Here is a 13118-nt window from a genome sequence, read left to right on the forward strand (position 1 = left end):
TACACTGATATTTACATGAGAAGAAAATCCCATTGAAGAGCTAAACAATTTTACAATAATCAGATTGTTTTGGCATTATATACGCAGAAAGCCTGCTTCAAATAGATGATGACTTCCTTTAGGATAGGGATGAGACCTTCATCCCTATATTTGCAAAGTCTAGGCAAGAGTCTGATACATACTGGTTCTCAATAAATAATTGATAGCTGAAGGAATGTCTCAAAGAGTTCTAGAACTGATAAATAACCCACTGATTGTTTTGCAGAAATAAAACTTACTGATCACTGTATCCTTCACAACTTAAATTATGTCAATCCCATAATATTCACTTCAAAATAATACCATTCTAATACATAAAGCATAATATTCTAAATTTTACTTTAACCAAAAGAAAATTATATAAAAAATTAATTTGATATTTACATGAAATAGCAAATGATAAACTTAATATGTCTAATATCTTCCAATTTCTTTTTAGGGCTTTGTGAAATTGCTTTTGAAAGCATAATTAGAATATAAAGTCTTTCTAAAATAGGAAATTTTTAATACTTTTTCTGAAGAAGGGGAAAATAAGTAGTAATCTTCAAATTATTGAAAAATGGCTAATTTCTAAGAACTCCCAAATTGGCAATATATAAAAAATAAGGTCAAAATGTCATTTCTGGTATCTACTTGTTAATATATTAATGAAGACTCTCAAGCTAACACAGATATTAAAGATTTTCTAGCACTTGCTAGAAAATTGATCTTAAGGGTTTCTGTCTGACCTCCTTTAAAAAGATTAAACAAATAAAAGAGTACTCAAGTACTGGCAGGATTTAAAGACGAAAGTTTTTTAAAAGGCTGTAAAAAGAGCCTTGAACATGAATTCAATACAGGTAATTATGAGCCTGTCAGCATTTCTATTACAAACTTCATTTAGAGGTTTTATCATTTCCATAATCTTAAAAACTAGGAAGCTGAAAGTTGGCACACAAATTAGCAGCCTGGATGCAAATTTATTTACACAAAACATTTGAATCAGTTCAGCTGTTTTGATTTAGACATCAGCCAAAATATCTTAACTCCAGATTTCTCCATATATGTGAACACTGAGTAAATATTTTGTCTAGAGTACATAGTTAGGTCATTTAGAGTATGGAATCAATAAATTCAAGGTAGAGTATGTTTCATCTCCAAAAGAGTCAGCTGTATTTTTTTTGCCAGTTTTTCTAACTTTGATCCCTTATCTTGCATATGCAGCCTTTAGCAACACAGAGTTCAATATTAGAAAATGCAGGTAGCTCAGCATAAATTCATTACTAACATTTAGTTGAGATTAAAATTATACTTCTGATAATGGATTCGGAGGAGCCATTTCTGCATAATGAAAATATAGTTTAAAAGTGAAAACTAAATCTCTTCTAAAAATTACAAATTAGCTTAATTTAAAGCTTATATTGTTTTAATTATTAAGTTGATAAACTTCATTGTGGGTGTATGCATTATGTGGTACATTACGTGTTATTTTAAGAGAAAGTAAAATAAGAATATGTTTTCCTCAAATATCCTTCAAATAAGATAACTCCCATAATGTAAACAAGCAAAAAAGTTAAGAAGGTTAAAAAAAAACATAGCCCCATAGAAAGCTAAAGTACACATTTGAGAAATTAGAATAATATCAAATAACAAAACACAGCTGAAAGTTTTATTAAGTAGCTATCAAAGAAGAAACAAATGGCTAATAGGAATGTGAACTAGTTTGGGAAAAGTTGCTTTGATTGTCTACCTCTCCCTAAGATCACGAAAATGAAATGTCAAGTGAATTTGTGATTTTAAATCTCAATAAAATCAAATAAATACTAACAACAATCGGATGCATTCTAAAATGAAAAACTTGGCTGATCATCAGTTTTCAACAATAAATAAAATTTTGGAATGAATAATTGTAGAAAACAGACTTGGAGACAAATTATAAATGTACTTTTATCTGGGACTTTGCCAATCTTGGAGAAATCTACATCTATCTGTTATAAGATCATATATCAAAACTATTTAAAATAAGAATGGCCTATGAAGAACTATTAAATGCATTAAGTATATCCTATGACTAATACACATGAGGACATTATTAGGATAACTTATCTTTAAAATTAAAAAGACAGGTTAAAATAAAATTTCTGAAAATATAACAACAAATAAAGCTTTAATAATGCATGTAGAAAAAGGCTAGTTTATATTGGGAGAGTCTATAAAGCTTAGAAATGACAAAAGTAATATGGTTACATATGAAAATATATTTTATCATCTTCACAAGAAAATGTAATGCTAAATTTGAGCACTTAAGTATAATTTAATAAAAACATTTTTTCTTTCATAGACTGATGTATATCTATATTGCCCCAGTTAATCCTTAAGTTAATCTTTAGATTGCATGTGAAGTTTCCCATTTGCCTATATTAATATACTTATGTATCTGTGTCCCCTTACACAATTACTTCAAAAAGTCTAGTTTTAATTCTGATCAGGATTTTGGGGTAGGCACAGTGGTCTCTCCATTCAATGAGCTTTACTCTCATAAACCAATTATGCCTAAAAGAAAAGAGGCTCATAAAGTAGTATCAAATACAAGAAAAGTACACCGGACAGGTAAAGACTGGTTTTCACTCTCTAGCTTGGTAAGTCATTTCATTTCTCTGTCCTGTCTCCTCTTTTATGTGAAGATACACAGATACCCTTATATTTTTAACTAACGGGCACTTATGGACTGAAATAGACTTTGTGAATGGAATTTGGAAATGCATATTTTAATTTTGAAAAATATGTATTTTCCCCCCACAAATAAATCTAATGCACATTTCCTGCCTAGTAAACACTAGACTGGGGACACTGTGAGAACTTTCATATCCTTTAAATTCTGTAGAGCTGAGTGGAAGATTAAGATACCAAGTAAAACAATTTTATTTTTCAATGCTTATGATATAATTTTATCAATTATTTTATATGTGAAGTTCATAAATTTATCTGCATTCATAAATGTTAAATTTTACTCAAGAGCTCTCCATTAGGAGCTAAGGGTTATAATGTTTAGCTCTGTTTTATCTTACTTAATGTGCTAGTTTTATATTTTATAGTGTCATATTTAACATATGTATTGCCTATGCATTTACTTTGCTTACTATCGCTTATAAAAGTAGAAAGTATCTTTTATATCTATTGTACAGACCATTTAGAGAATAAAATTAGTCAAGTTAAGTGAAAGATGTTGAAAATTACAAAACCAATTAAGTTATGTGTTATTGTAACTGTGGGATATCTATCTATCTATCTATCTATCTATCTATCTATCTATCTATCTGTCTAATCATGACTATTAATCTTAAGCTTTCTTCTAAATTAAATTTTCAGGGCCTCAATGTTTCTCTTAAAAATGAATAGGTTTAATTGGTAACTTAGTCATTTACATTTTTCTTTTAGATGTTGGTAAGTCTATGGCTTATGAATCTATTATCATTTCAGATTTCACTTAGCTAACTGTATGATCCTGGCAAATCATTGAACTGTGGAGTCAGGAAAATGTGTATTATTTGAAAATGGAGATAATAATCTCTATATAGGAGATAATAATCTCTGTATAGGAGATAATAGCTATCTCGAAGATACTTATTAGAATTCACTACAGGAAGAAAAGGGAGAAAAGGGCTGTTTGAGATGTAAAGGACACTTTAGTTAAGGGCTTAGCATAAAGCATCACACATGAAAAGACACAACAAAGAATTTTATCCTGGTACCATTTCCCAAAACATAAGAATGTCTCGTATCCTCTCTATATAGTAAATAACTCAGATCATTCTGGAGTCAACCAGATAAACTTGTATAACAGAAAACTATGGCAAAAGCCCTTGCTTTTTTAGTTATTTGGGATGTAATAAGTCTACTTTTATGGAGTCTGTTTCCATTTACAAACTTCCTCTCAAAGTGGTATTTAATCATATTTTTTAATGTCATAGTTAAAAAATCCTCCCTATTATTTTAAACTCATGATCATTAATATACCTTTTAAAATTGCTAACATCAAGCAAAGAAAATCTTCATAATCTTAAACATTACGGACTTAGGTTTTTAAGGGAATCACTCATTACTATTTACATATTTCAATCTTTTTCTGAACATTTCAACTCCTCAAAGAGTAGAATTTATTAACTTTGCAAATTTTATTCCCATATCATAAAATGACTTTAAAAATATTTCAACTATCACTAAAATTGATAACGTACAGATTTTTATACAATTAATATTTATAAAATGTATTATTGTTTCTTATAGAATTTTGAATAATTGTCATATATATCATGTGAAAAATATGCAAATGAAAATGTAACTAGAGAGAATACATAAATCTCATGTAAATATGACTTAAACTAATAAAACCCATGAAAAAAATGAAGAACCATTTCTCTAGATTTAAAAGCTTTTAAGTAAGAAATTGTCTACAGATTATAAGAAATAAATAAAAATTTGATTTTAAGTACTGCCCCTCAACGTTCTTTTGAGATGTGAAAAAGTCAATACACTGATTTTATTTATAGACTTGTAATGTCAAGAAATAAACTTTACTGAAGATACAATTAGTTATTTATTTGAAGTACACATTATATCAGTCTTAGAAAAGTTTTTCATTCCATAATTATATCCTTTTGTCTTCTACCAAATAAGTAATTATCATTTTAAAAATTTTACCACAAACATATAATTACTAATACTAATTGATATATAGTACTGAATTCTTAATTTTTCTGATTGACTATCTTCATTGGTGCCATCTGAGCTAACTTTCTAATAAAATTGGTAAAGTAAAGTAGAAAAAGAATTGAAAATGAGCTCGAATGCCCTGTCATCTAGTCTCAGTTCTGGAATTAATGGTGTTTGTAAACTACCAAAAATTACTTATCCTTTCTTGGCATTTGCGCTTATTGTAAAATATATGAGCAGTGAAGTAGCTGATATTTAAGGACCTATGAATGTCATGATTTGTGACAAGATGAATGAACAAATTCATGTTAGTACATTAATCAATCACTATTAAAAGAAATCAATATCAGAATGCAAGGGATGAAATCAGCACAGGAGGAGAGGTAACATTTTTTTCTTTTCTCTTTTTTTTTTTTTTAGCTGTGAGTCTGCCCCTTATTCATATAGCCAGCACTAGAAGTAAATGTGTAAAGGTGATAAGCAGCAGTTTCAGAGTGTTTCTCAGCTGTATAACAGCCTGGGAACTTAGCCAAAGTGAAATAATAGCTAGTGAGAAGAGGCTACACTTTTTATTTACTGTTATGGAAAAGTGAAGGTGGTGGTGTTATAGATAAAGTGGGAGTTCATACAGGCTTTGCATGTGCATGTTTATCTGAATAATATTGGCAATAGCTACTAGTGCCAAGCACTGGGCTATGTACGTGATTTATGTCATCTCCCTATAAACCCTTGATATTGTCATGTATTTTTTTTTACAGATAATAAAACTGAAGCTTAGGAAAGTTGAATTGCTAGTCCAAAGATAATTGTGGGCAAAAATCATTATTTGACCTTCAGTGACTCCAGAGCCCTTGCTCTTTCCACTTTACTGTAGTGTTGCTCAAATTTTAGAGTGCAATCAGGACTTACCTGGATGACTTGTTTAAACCATCAGTGTCTGTGCCCAACTCACAAAGCATCTGATTCAACAGACCTTATCTGGGAAACTGAGGTATTTTTATTGCTAAAAAGTTTTTAGAGGATGCTGGTACTACTTGTTGGAGAACACTTTGAAAATCACTGTAGTCCAAACATTTAAGGGCCTTAACTGAATAATGTGATGATATCTCCCACATAATTACCATTGTTATTTTCCTTCCAAGCACAGGTATATAATACGTATGTTAATGTAAATTTAGACATTTTAGATATTTCAAATTAGGTTGCCGGCAACAAATTATCACTATATAGAAAATATTAATCATTAGGATTCGTTAACCAGCACCAAACAACAGCTTAGCAAAGGGCCTTAAGACATGAAATATATTTGATGGCTGCAAGACTGGGGCCTTAAGAGAAGGAAAGGTGATCATCAGCAATGTGGCTGTGAATACCGGCAGGTCTTCAACAAATTGATTTTTCTCTGTGATACTTTTAAAAGTGATGTTCCTGAAGAGAATAAGAGCCTAACAAGGGGCCCAATTCTGAGAAAACCTTGCAAGCATGGAGATAGGTATACCTGGAAATACCGTGAATCACCCACCTGCTCACTCTGAGAGCAGAAAGATGAATTTGGCAACCACAGTGTCTGTAATGGCACCATTCTCATACTCATCCAAAGTCCAAATCAATATTTCCACTGTATTCTAAATTATATACTCCTTTGGATTATGAGTAAAGGGGACAGAAGAAAGAGATAGGGAAAAAACAGTTAAAGCTATGTTTTAATGTACATGTAAATAAACTAAAATGTTCTTAGATTTTACTTGTATCTTACACATTTTTTCTTAATCTGTCATTTACAACCATTTTATTTCTAATTTCCCAAATCTTGGAATTCAAAGTACAAGATGGCGTATTTTCTCAAAAGGTCATGTTGCTTAAAGGAACTGGTGCCTTACCAGGCATATGCTTAGTGCTTTAAAATAGACAATATATTGAAGATATTTTATATCCTTAAGCCATTTCTGAAGCCCCTGATAAGTAAGTAGAAGAGAAACACCCTTTGGAACACATGAAGAAGTATATTTGGAGGCTAAGGAAGTAAACTTTAGTTCCTTCCACTTTTTTGCATTTGAGATCTTAGAAAGCGTTTTAAGGTCAGAGGTTTTTTTTCCCCACGTGAATACAAAGGCATTATTAACTGCACACCTCTCCTACTTTTTTTGTTTGTTTGTTTTATCAGCTATCACTTGTGATAGAGTTTTACTGTACTTAGAACCACGTACAGATGACATTTGGTGTCTATTTGTTATTTCACTGTTCTGTAGACACCAGATTTTGTGTTTAGGGAAAAGACGTGTATACTCCAAATTAATTCAGCTACCCTACAAATAGAAATGCTAATTAAGATCATGAACGGTAGTAACTACTGGAACGAAGCCTTTGCTCCCGGAGTACTTAATTTATTGAGGAATTCTACTCTTTTTCTCCTTGAAATATCTCCAGGGAGCTGGCATCAGGTTTTCAAGATACTGAAACCTTCTCCTTAATTATTTCTGCTCACATACTCTTCCAATGAGGGCCTAATGCAGCACCCGCCTCCTCCCCAACCAGATGATTCCGGAAAGTACGGTGCTGCAAAAGGACATTTCAGAGCGCTTTCAAGAAGCTAACTGTCCAGTGAAGTTCAGCTCGGAATTCTGGTAACTGTTCAAGCCCCGTCAGTCCGGTAAATTGGGTTAACTTAGCAACTCGGTGGTGCAAAGCCTCCCCAAAGATAGGACCGCATTCAGGGAGAAGAGAACCAGCCTCATGCCTGAGCCGATCTTTCTTCCTTTGGTTGTCCTCCTTCATTATTATTATGCAATACGCAGCAATCCCTGTGCGTGCCTCTGTGTCAGCCGCTTAGCTGGTCACTTCAGTGGGGCTGAGAGGAGACCACCTTGGCTACTCAGATGGCACTGTGCGGTTTAATTTCTTCTGCTCTCTCCCTTAGAGTCTAACTAAGCCCTTGCAGCACTTGAGCCAGGGGGCTGCCCTCCTGCTGGCCTTTCCCTCGTCGTTGAACGGATCTGGGGGACGGGGACGTTGTAGAGGAGCCACAATCCCCACTCCTTGTTTCCCCAATGTGCTTTCCGAACTCCCTGAGTGCGTCTTAGATAAGTTATTTGAGTGAGGACAGCGCTGCGGTCCGCCTGGAGAAAGGGAGCTTCCTCCGCACTTCTGCTTCATCGTGACAGCAGTGGTCGCAGCACCACTGACCATCTGGAGTCCTGGGAACATTAACGCACTGTTACCCGCCAGGCGTTTCCGCCTAGGACACACTCACACCCACCCTCGGAGCCTCCTAAAGGCTTCTCCGTGTCAATTCATGTGTCCTCCTCCCAGCAGCACACACACACGCACACACACACGCAGGCACACACACACACACGCACATCAAGAGCCAAGTCAGCCACCCAGTTTCAACCTCGGGTTGTCCATGAAAATTCAGGGAGGCTGATCTTCTTGAAGAAATTAATGAGTGTTCCCAGAGGAAGTAGATGTAAGGGAGGGGCGCCTATCCAAACTGCAGCAGGAGGGGGCCCTGACTCAAATACAAAGGTTACCTTTCAGTGGGTTTCTCAGTCTTGCTAGTGTTGGGGGAAGGGTTTTGATAATGGTTTTGGCTAGGTAGGTTTTTGTTTGCTGTTACTGTTTTGAAAAGACATTGATTCCCCTTCCCCCAGCCCCCTTTGTAAAGCTCTCTCAAGCTAAGACAGATCTTTTCCTGACGTGTTGGGAAACACTGTCGCCTTATGGGCGAGGACTGTGGGTGTCAGTCCCCGGGGACACACGTGGGGCTGAAAGCTCGGGACATGACCACCTGGGTGGGCGTCTGTAAAAGGTGCTAATGAGTGCCTCTGGCAGCTCTTCCCCCTCATAAGACACCCGCGCCCCTCTCCAGTAGCAACTAACTGCGGGAGAGGATGAGATTTCCACTTTTCCAAAAGACCTCTGTGGCAGGAGTAGTATCTCCTTGGAGCCTCAGAGCACGCAGAAACGTGGATCCTTCACGAAGTCGCTCTGGCGAGAATCCCTGGAAAGACGCTCTGGCGTGGGGTGCGCGACGCCGCACCCGGTCTCCCACCTGCTGCCTACCCAGAGATCTGTGCCTTCGCGGTACCTTCGCTGCACGGTGTGTGTTCCCCTGGGATCCATTGACAAGCAGCGTGGGAAAGCATCCCATGGGTGTCTCTTTACATGGGCGGGACGCTTAAGCACGACTAGGAGATTCACAGTTTCTATCTGGGTGAGACCTAAACAGACACGCTGCAGCTGGAGGCATTTCAGAAACCTCAGCCTGTGTGTGTGTGCGTGTGTGCGTGTGTAGGGGGTGCGGGGGAGGGGAGTTCAGTTTGAAATAGGCATGGATCAAGTCTAAGCAGCACCTGCCCTGTCCCACGCCTCAATTTGGTGCTCTCCACAGCCTTTTATTTCACATGATGACAGTGGAAATGAAATGCCAAGGAAAGGTTGTTTTGCTTTTCAGCCCCACCCGAGTGGTTCAGGCCTACCTAAGACCACTTTATCTTACACTCCGAGGCGTTTCCTCCCACTAAGCCTCTTTGTCATTGCTGTTGGACTCAAAGGTGAGATGGTGGAGGGATGAAAACTGTAGGCAGATGGTGGAATTCTCGTGGCTAGAGCTGTTCACGTGGAAAACTGCCTGCCTCGGACTTCCTGGGCCCTCACGCTAGTCTAGATTAGAACCTTTAAAATCCTTACAACGGCTCCCCAGTCTGAGATTTTTCATGGACCTCACATTCCAGAAGAAAGTGTAGAAGACAAAAGCGAGCATAGACATTGGGGCAAACAATGTTTAAGGCATTGCATCAATCTTGGCTTTAGGAAAGCCTTGAGACAGGTGAAATTAAAATAAAATGAGGAAAGGGAGAGTAAAAAGCAACTATCAAAATTGGCATCATTCAGAGATTGACAGCAGGTCTAAAACATACAACCTATGCAAGTTTCTCAGAATTTGGGGACAGTATTCCAAGTCGTAAAATGTAGGAGATGCCTTCCAAGTGCCCGATGAGTGACAATGAATAACTTTATTGACATTGAAAAAAATGTTTTTTTACGTATAGTCTGTAGAATATTGATTTTGCACAGGATCAAAGAAGGCTATGACATACTCTTCCTTCTCAATATCTCCAAAGCTAAACCGATTATATCAGTCCAAAGTAAATTAACGCGCCTTTCCTTTCTATCGGCGCATCTCAATCGGAAAATACGGTAGGTGCGGGCAGCCGGGGCTCTAATTGCAGGCGGCGCGGATCGGCGTTCGTCAGGCTGGAATGCTCGCCCAGCTTCGGAGACTTCCCTCCCCCTCATCTGCCCCCGAATGTGTTTTGGCTCAACAGGTACCACGTGAAAACTCGCACTTAAACCCTGGTCATCTTCTCACAGGAGCCACCCTTACATTTTTGTGCCAGGGCTGCTGCTGGCTATTCGCGCCTCCCCCACGCGGAGCGCGCGTCTAGCAGGCAGCCCCAGGGCCATCCATTAACCACCAACTCCCAGTGGCAGGCGAACTAAGCATAAATGTGTGGCTCCTCACACGTCGAGCCAGCGACAAAGAAACCTTGTAAGCAACCTGAGCCGCCTTTTGTACATTAGGCAGTGTAGTTGTGCCACTTAGGACAAGCTTTTCGGCTCAGAGCTGCTCTGAGGCCCCAGAGGGAAAAGAAAAATCAAGCTTTAAGGAGCAGGTTGGGATTACAAGGCAGTTGCTGCCACAGAGACCGGGGCGACTTCCTGGCATTTGGGGATGTAAATTAAAATTCTAGACATGCCACCCATCATTGGTCATAGTAGAGGGAGAGGTAACCTCTCCAGCTCCCTCCTCCCAAAACATGAATTATCATTTCCACTGAATGCAAATGAGCCGCCTTCCGTGGGGGGACAGCCAGCTGCAAGCTGGACAATAAACTGTTTCATAGAGACGCGGCCCGATTGCGGTTCAGAGAGGCACTCCTTTACAAAGGAAGAAGCGTCCAGTTTGTGTTGACAGCCCTGGCGCGCCTGGGCCAAAACAGCACCCCTTTTCCCGCGATCCCCCGCCCCCCCGCGACACACAGACACCCGGGATTTGAAACTAGCTTCACTGAAAGCGACATCCATAGCGTCTATTCGAGCTGCCATGAGTATGGAGAGGTGATTGTTCAAAAAATGATGGCATGAGTCATAAACACCTCCTGAGTATTCTTTGCAGCAATTAATGGGCAGCAGGGTGCAGGAGAAGTTGTGGAAGAGATCTATGGATCTATTTTCTCCCTAAGGACAGCTCTTTTTCCCATGACACTGACTGTCCCTTGCCTTCCTGCTTGGGAATACATTCTTACATCCCACCTACCCCCTCCCCTTGTCTGTGCATGTGACACTCACTCTACCTGTCTGAACCCGGAGACTCGCTGGGGATTTTCTTTTGGTCGTCAGCTAATGACTTTCCTCCTACCTTCATTCATCCCTTAAGGTGGTTCTTTACACTTCATGGCATTTCAGACCCTTTGAAAGCCTCATTTTTTGCCAAACCTCTACCACAGGTCCTAGGGAAGCTCCCCTACATTTAACATTGAATAGAAGCCCACGTAGAAATAATTTACATACATATGCATGCAGACATTCATGTTGGTGTGGCAGTGCTTGGAAGATCCCTGTGCCCTAATGCATTTAAAATCAACACATTCCTAGCACGTCGATAACTTTCTTCCCTGAAAGGGTTAAAAAGCATGTAGACCAGCGTCTTTAATATATGTATTCCATCTAAAGCCTCAAGCCCTAGTGATCTGACAAGAAATCAAGGTAATCCTCACCACTAAGAAAAGTCTTGCAGAGGAATTCTGCCTGGATATCCACTAGTTAGAGGCTATACTAACCAACTCACGTATTCGTTTGAGCATACTGCAAGAATATTTATTGAGCACAAGCTCAATCACCGCATTGAACGCCAAATCTGGCAAGCAAAATGCATTTCCTATCTGAGGGGGGAGAACGAGCTGTGAATCAACTCCTTCTTTAGTATTATCAGATTATTTTATCGGTGCGAATTGCAAAGTAAGCTGCCAGCCTCTCTCCATCTACAAGTCAGCCCACCTCCATCCAAAGCGGAGGGGACCCCCAAAGCAGACCTACCTTTCACACAAGACACCGTCAATAAAAAGACGAGGTTCCAAAACGTAAATCCACTTTTAATCCCCATTTTCTTCATCAGGATGAAGTCCAGGCGGCCACATTTAGCGCATCTTCGCGTGCCAGGCTCCCAGGGTTTGGATTCCTTTGCTCGGCTTTCCCCTTTGCGGATCCCTTTCATATTATTCGCGAGCTCCTAATTCCTGCTCCTCAGCCCGGCGCAGTGGAGTTGTTGCTGTTGTTGGTGCGCGGTCACAGCTCGGAGTGAATGGTGTTTCTGGGATACCACAGCAACCTTGACGAGGACTCAACCATCTCTCCAACGGGGGCACAAAGTCTCCGCTACTCTGGATTCTGTCTTTTCTCGTGCGTTTTTTCCCCTCCACCAAAATCTACCCCAATTCTAGCTCGTTATAGCAACCACCAGAAACCACTAGTGAGCCTCTTAAAACCCAGCTCTGCTCTCTGATAAACTCCACACAATATTTGAAATTAAGGGGCTTGCTTTTTTTCCCCGAATAGATCAATTCTGCCTGTAAAAGCAGCCCAAGAAATAATATGTTAGTGAGCTCTCCGTTGCAGGCTGCGAATACAGAAGCATGTCAAAGGAATATTTTAATCGGAGGATCTGTGTTGCTTTTGGGGAAACCGTGACGATAATGAATCGGGCTCCATCGATGCCCACGTCGTTATAATGGGACATGTGTTACTACTGTAGTTGCAGTATATTTCAGGCAGGCTTCTTCCATTTATTATCCTGTGATTTAATTGAAAAAGGAAACCACAGACAATTTTCTCAATAAATTCTTCCTTCACACAGAGAAGAATGTATTTGAACACATGTATTTACGTATTCAAATAAATATGTGTAAACCCGTCACCAGGTTTTTATGATTCGGTAAACGACTTTCATCCGTGGCCTGGGCGGGGGTGGGGTGGAATGGGAAGTCAGTATTGTTTCCTCAAATAGTTCTCCCTTTCATCCTCCCAACCCCCTTTTCAGTTGGTGTGTGCCGCAGTTAAACTACTTTATCTGTGGTAGTTATCTAGAACAAACCCATTTGTCTTAATTCTGAATCGGTACCAAATATGTAAATAGGAGGTTTCTTTCAAAACGAAAAATGTATGTATCTATACATCTGGCTCTGCTTCCCCCCCCCATGCACCACGCAAGGGTTAAGATTGCACAAGGGAAGAGTTCTTGCTCCATCTACTGGCCATCTCCGAGCCGCCCGTTCTTCCTTCGCGTGTATAAGGGACCCTGTTTTTGCCATCCCTTGGTGTAGGGGAAC

General features: G+C 39.0%; 1 protein-coding gene across 3 annotated transcripts in view; it reads right to left on the reverse strand.

Moving 5' to 3' along the window:
* The window catches only part of CSMD3 (CUB and Sushi multiple domains 3), a 1218611-nt gene extending 1206476 nt beyond the window's left edge, over positions 1–12135 (reverse strand). For all 3 annotated transcript variants that reach the window (XM_055287089.2, XM_055287087.2, XM_055287086.2), the window contains exon 1: positions 11830–12135. In XM_055287089.2, the coding sequence (XP_055143064.1) occupies positions 11830–12007 (178 nt within the window). In that variant the 5' untranslated portion in view covers positions 12008–12135. The remainder of the gene's footprint in view (positions 1–11829) is intronic.
* Positions 12136–13118: the final 983 nt, after the last annotated feature.

Source organism: Symphalangus syndactylus, chromosome 7, assembly GCF_028878055.3.
Source record: "Symphalangus syndactylus isolate Jambi chromosome 7, NHGRI_mSymSyn1-v2.1_pri, whole genome shotgun sequence".
Classification (NCBI taxonomy): Eukaryota; Metazoa; Chordata; class Mammalia; order Primates; family Hylobatidae; genus Symphalangus; species Symphalangus syndactylus.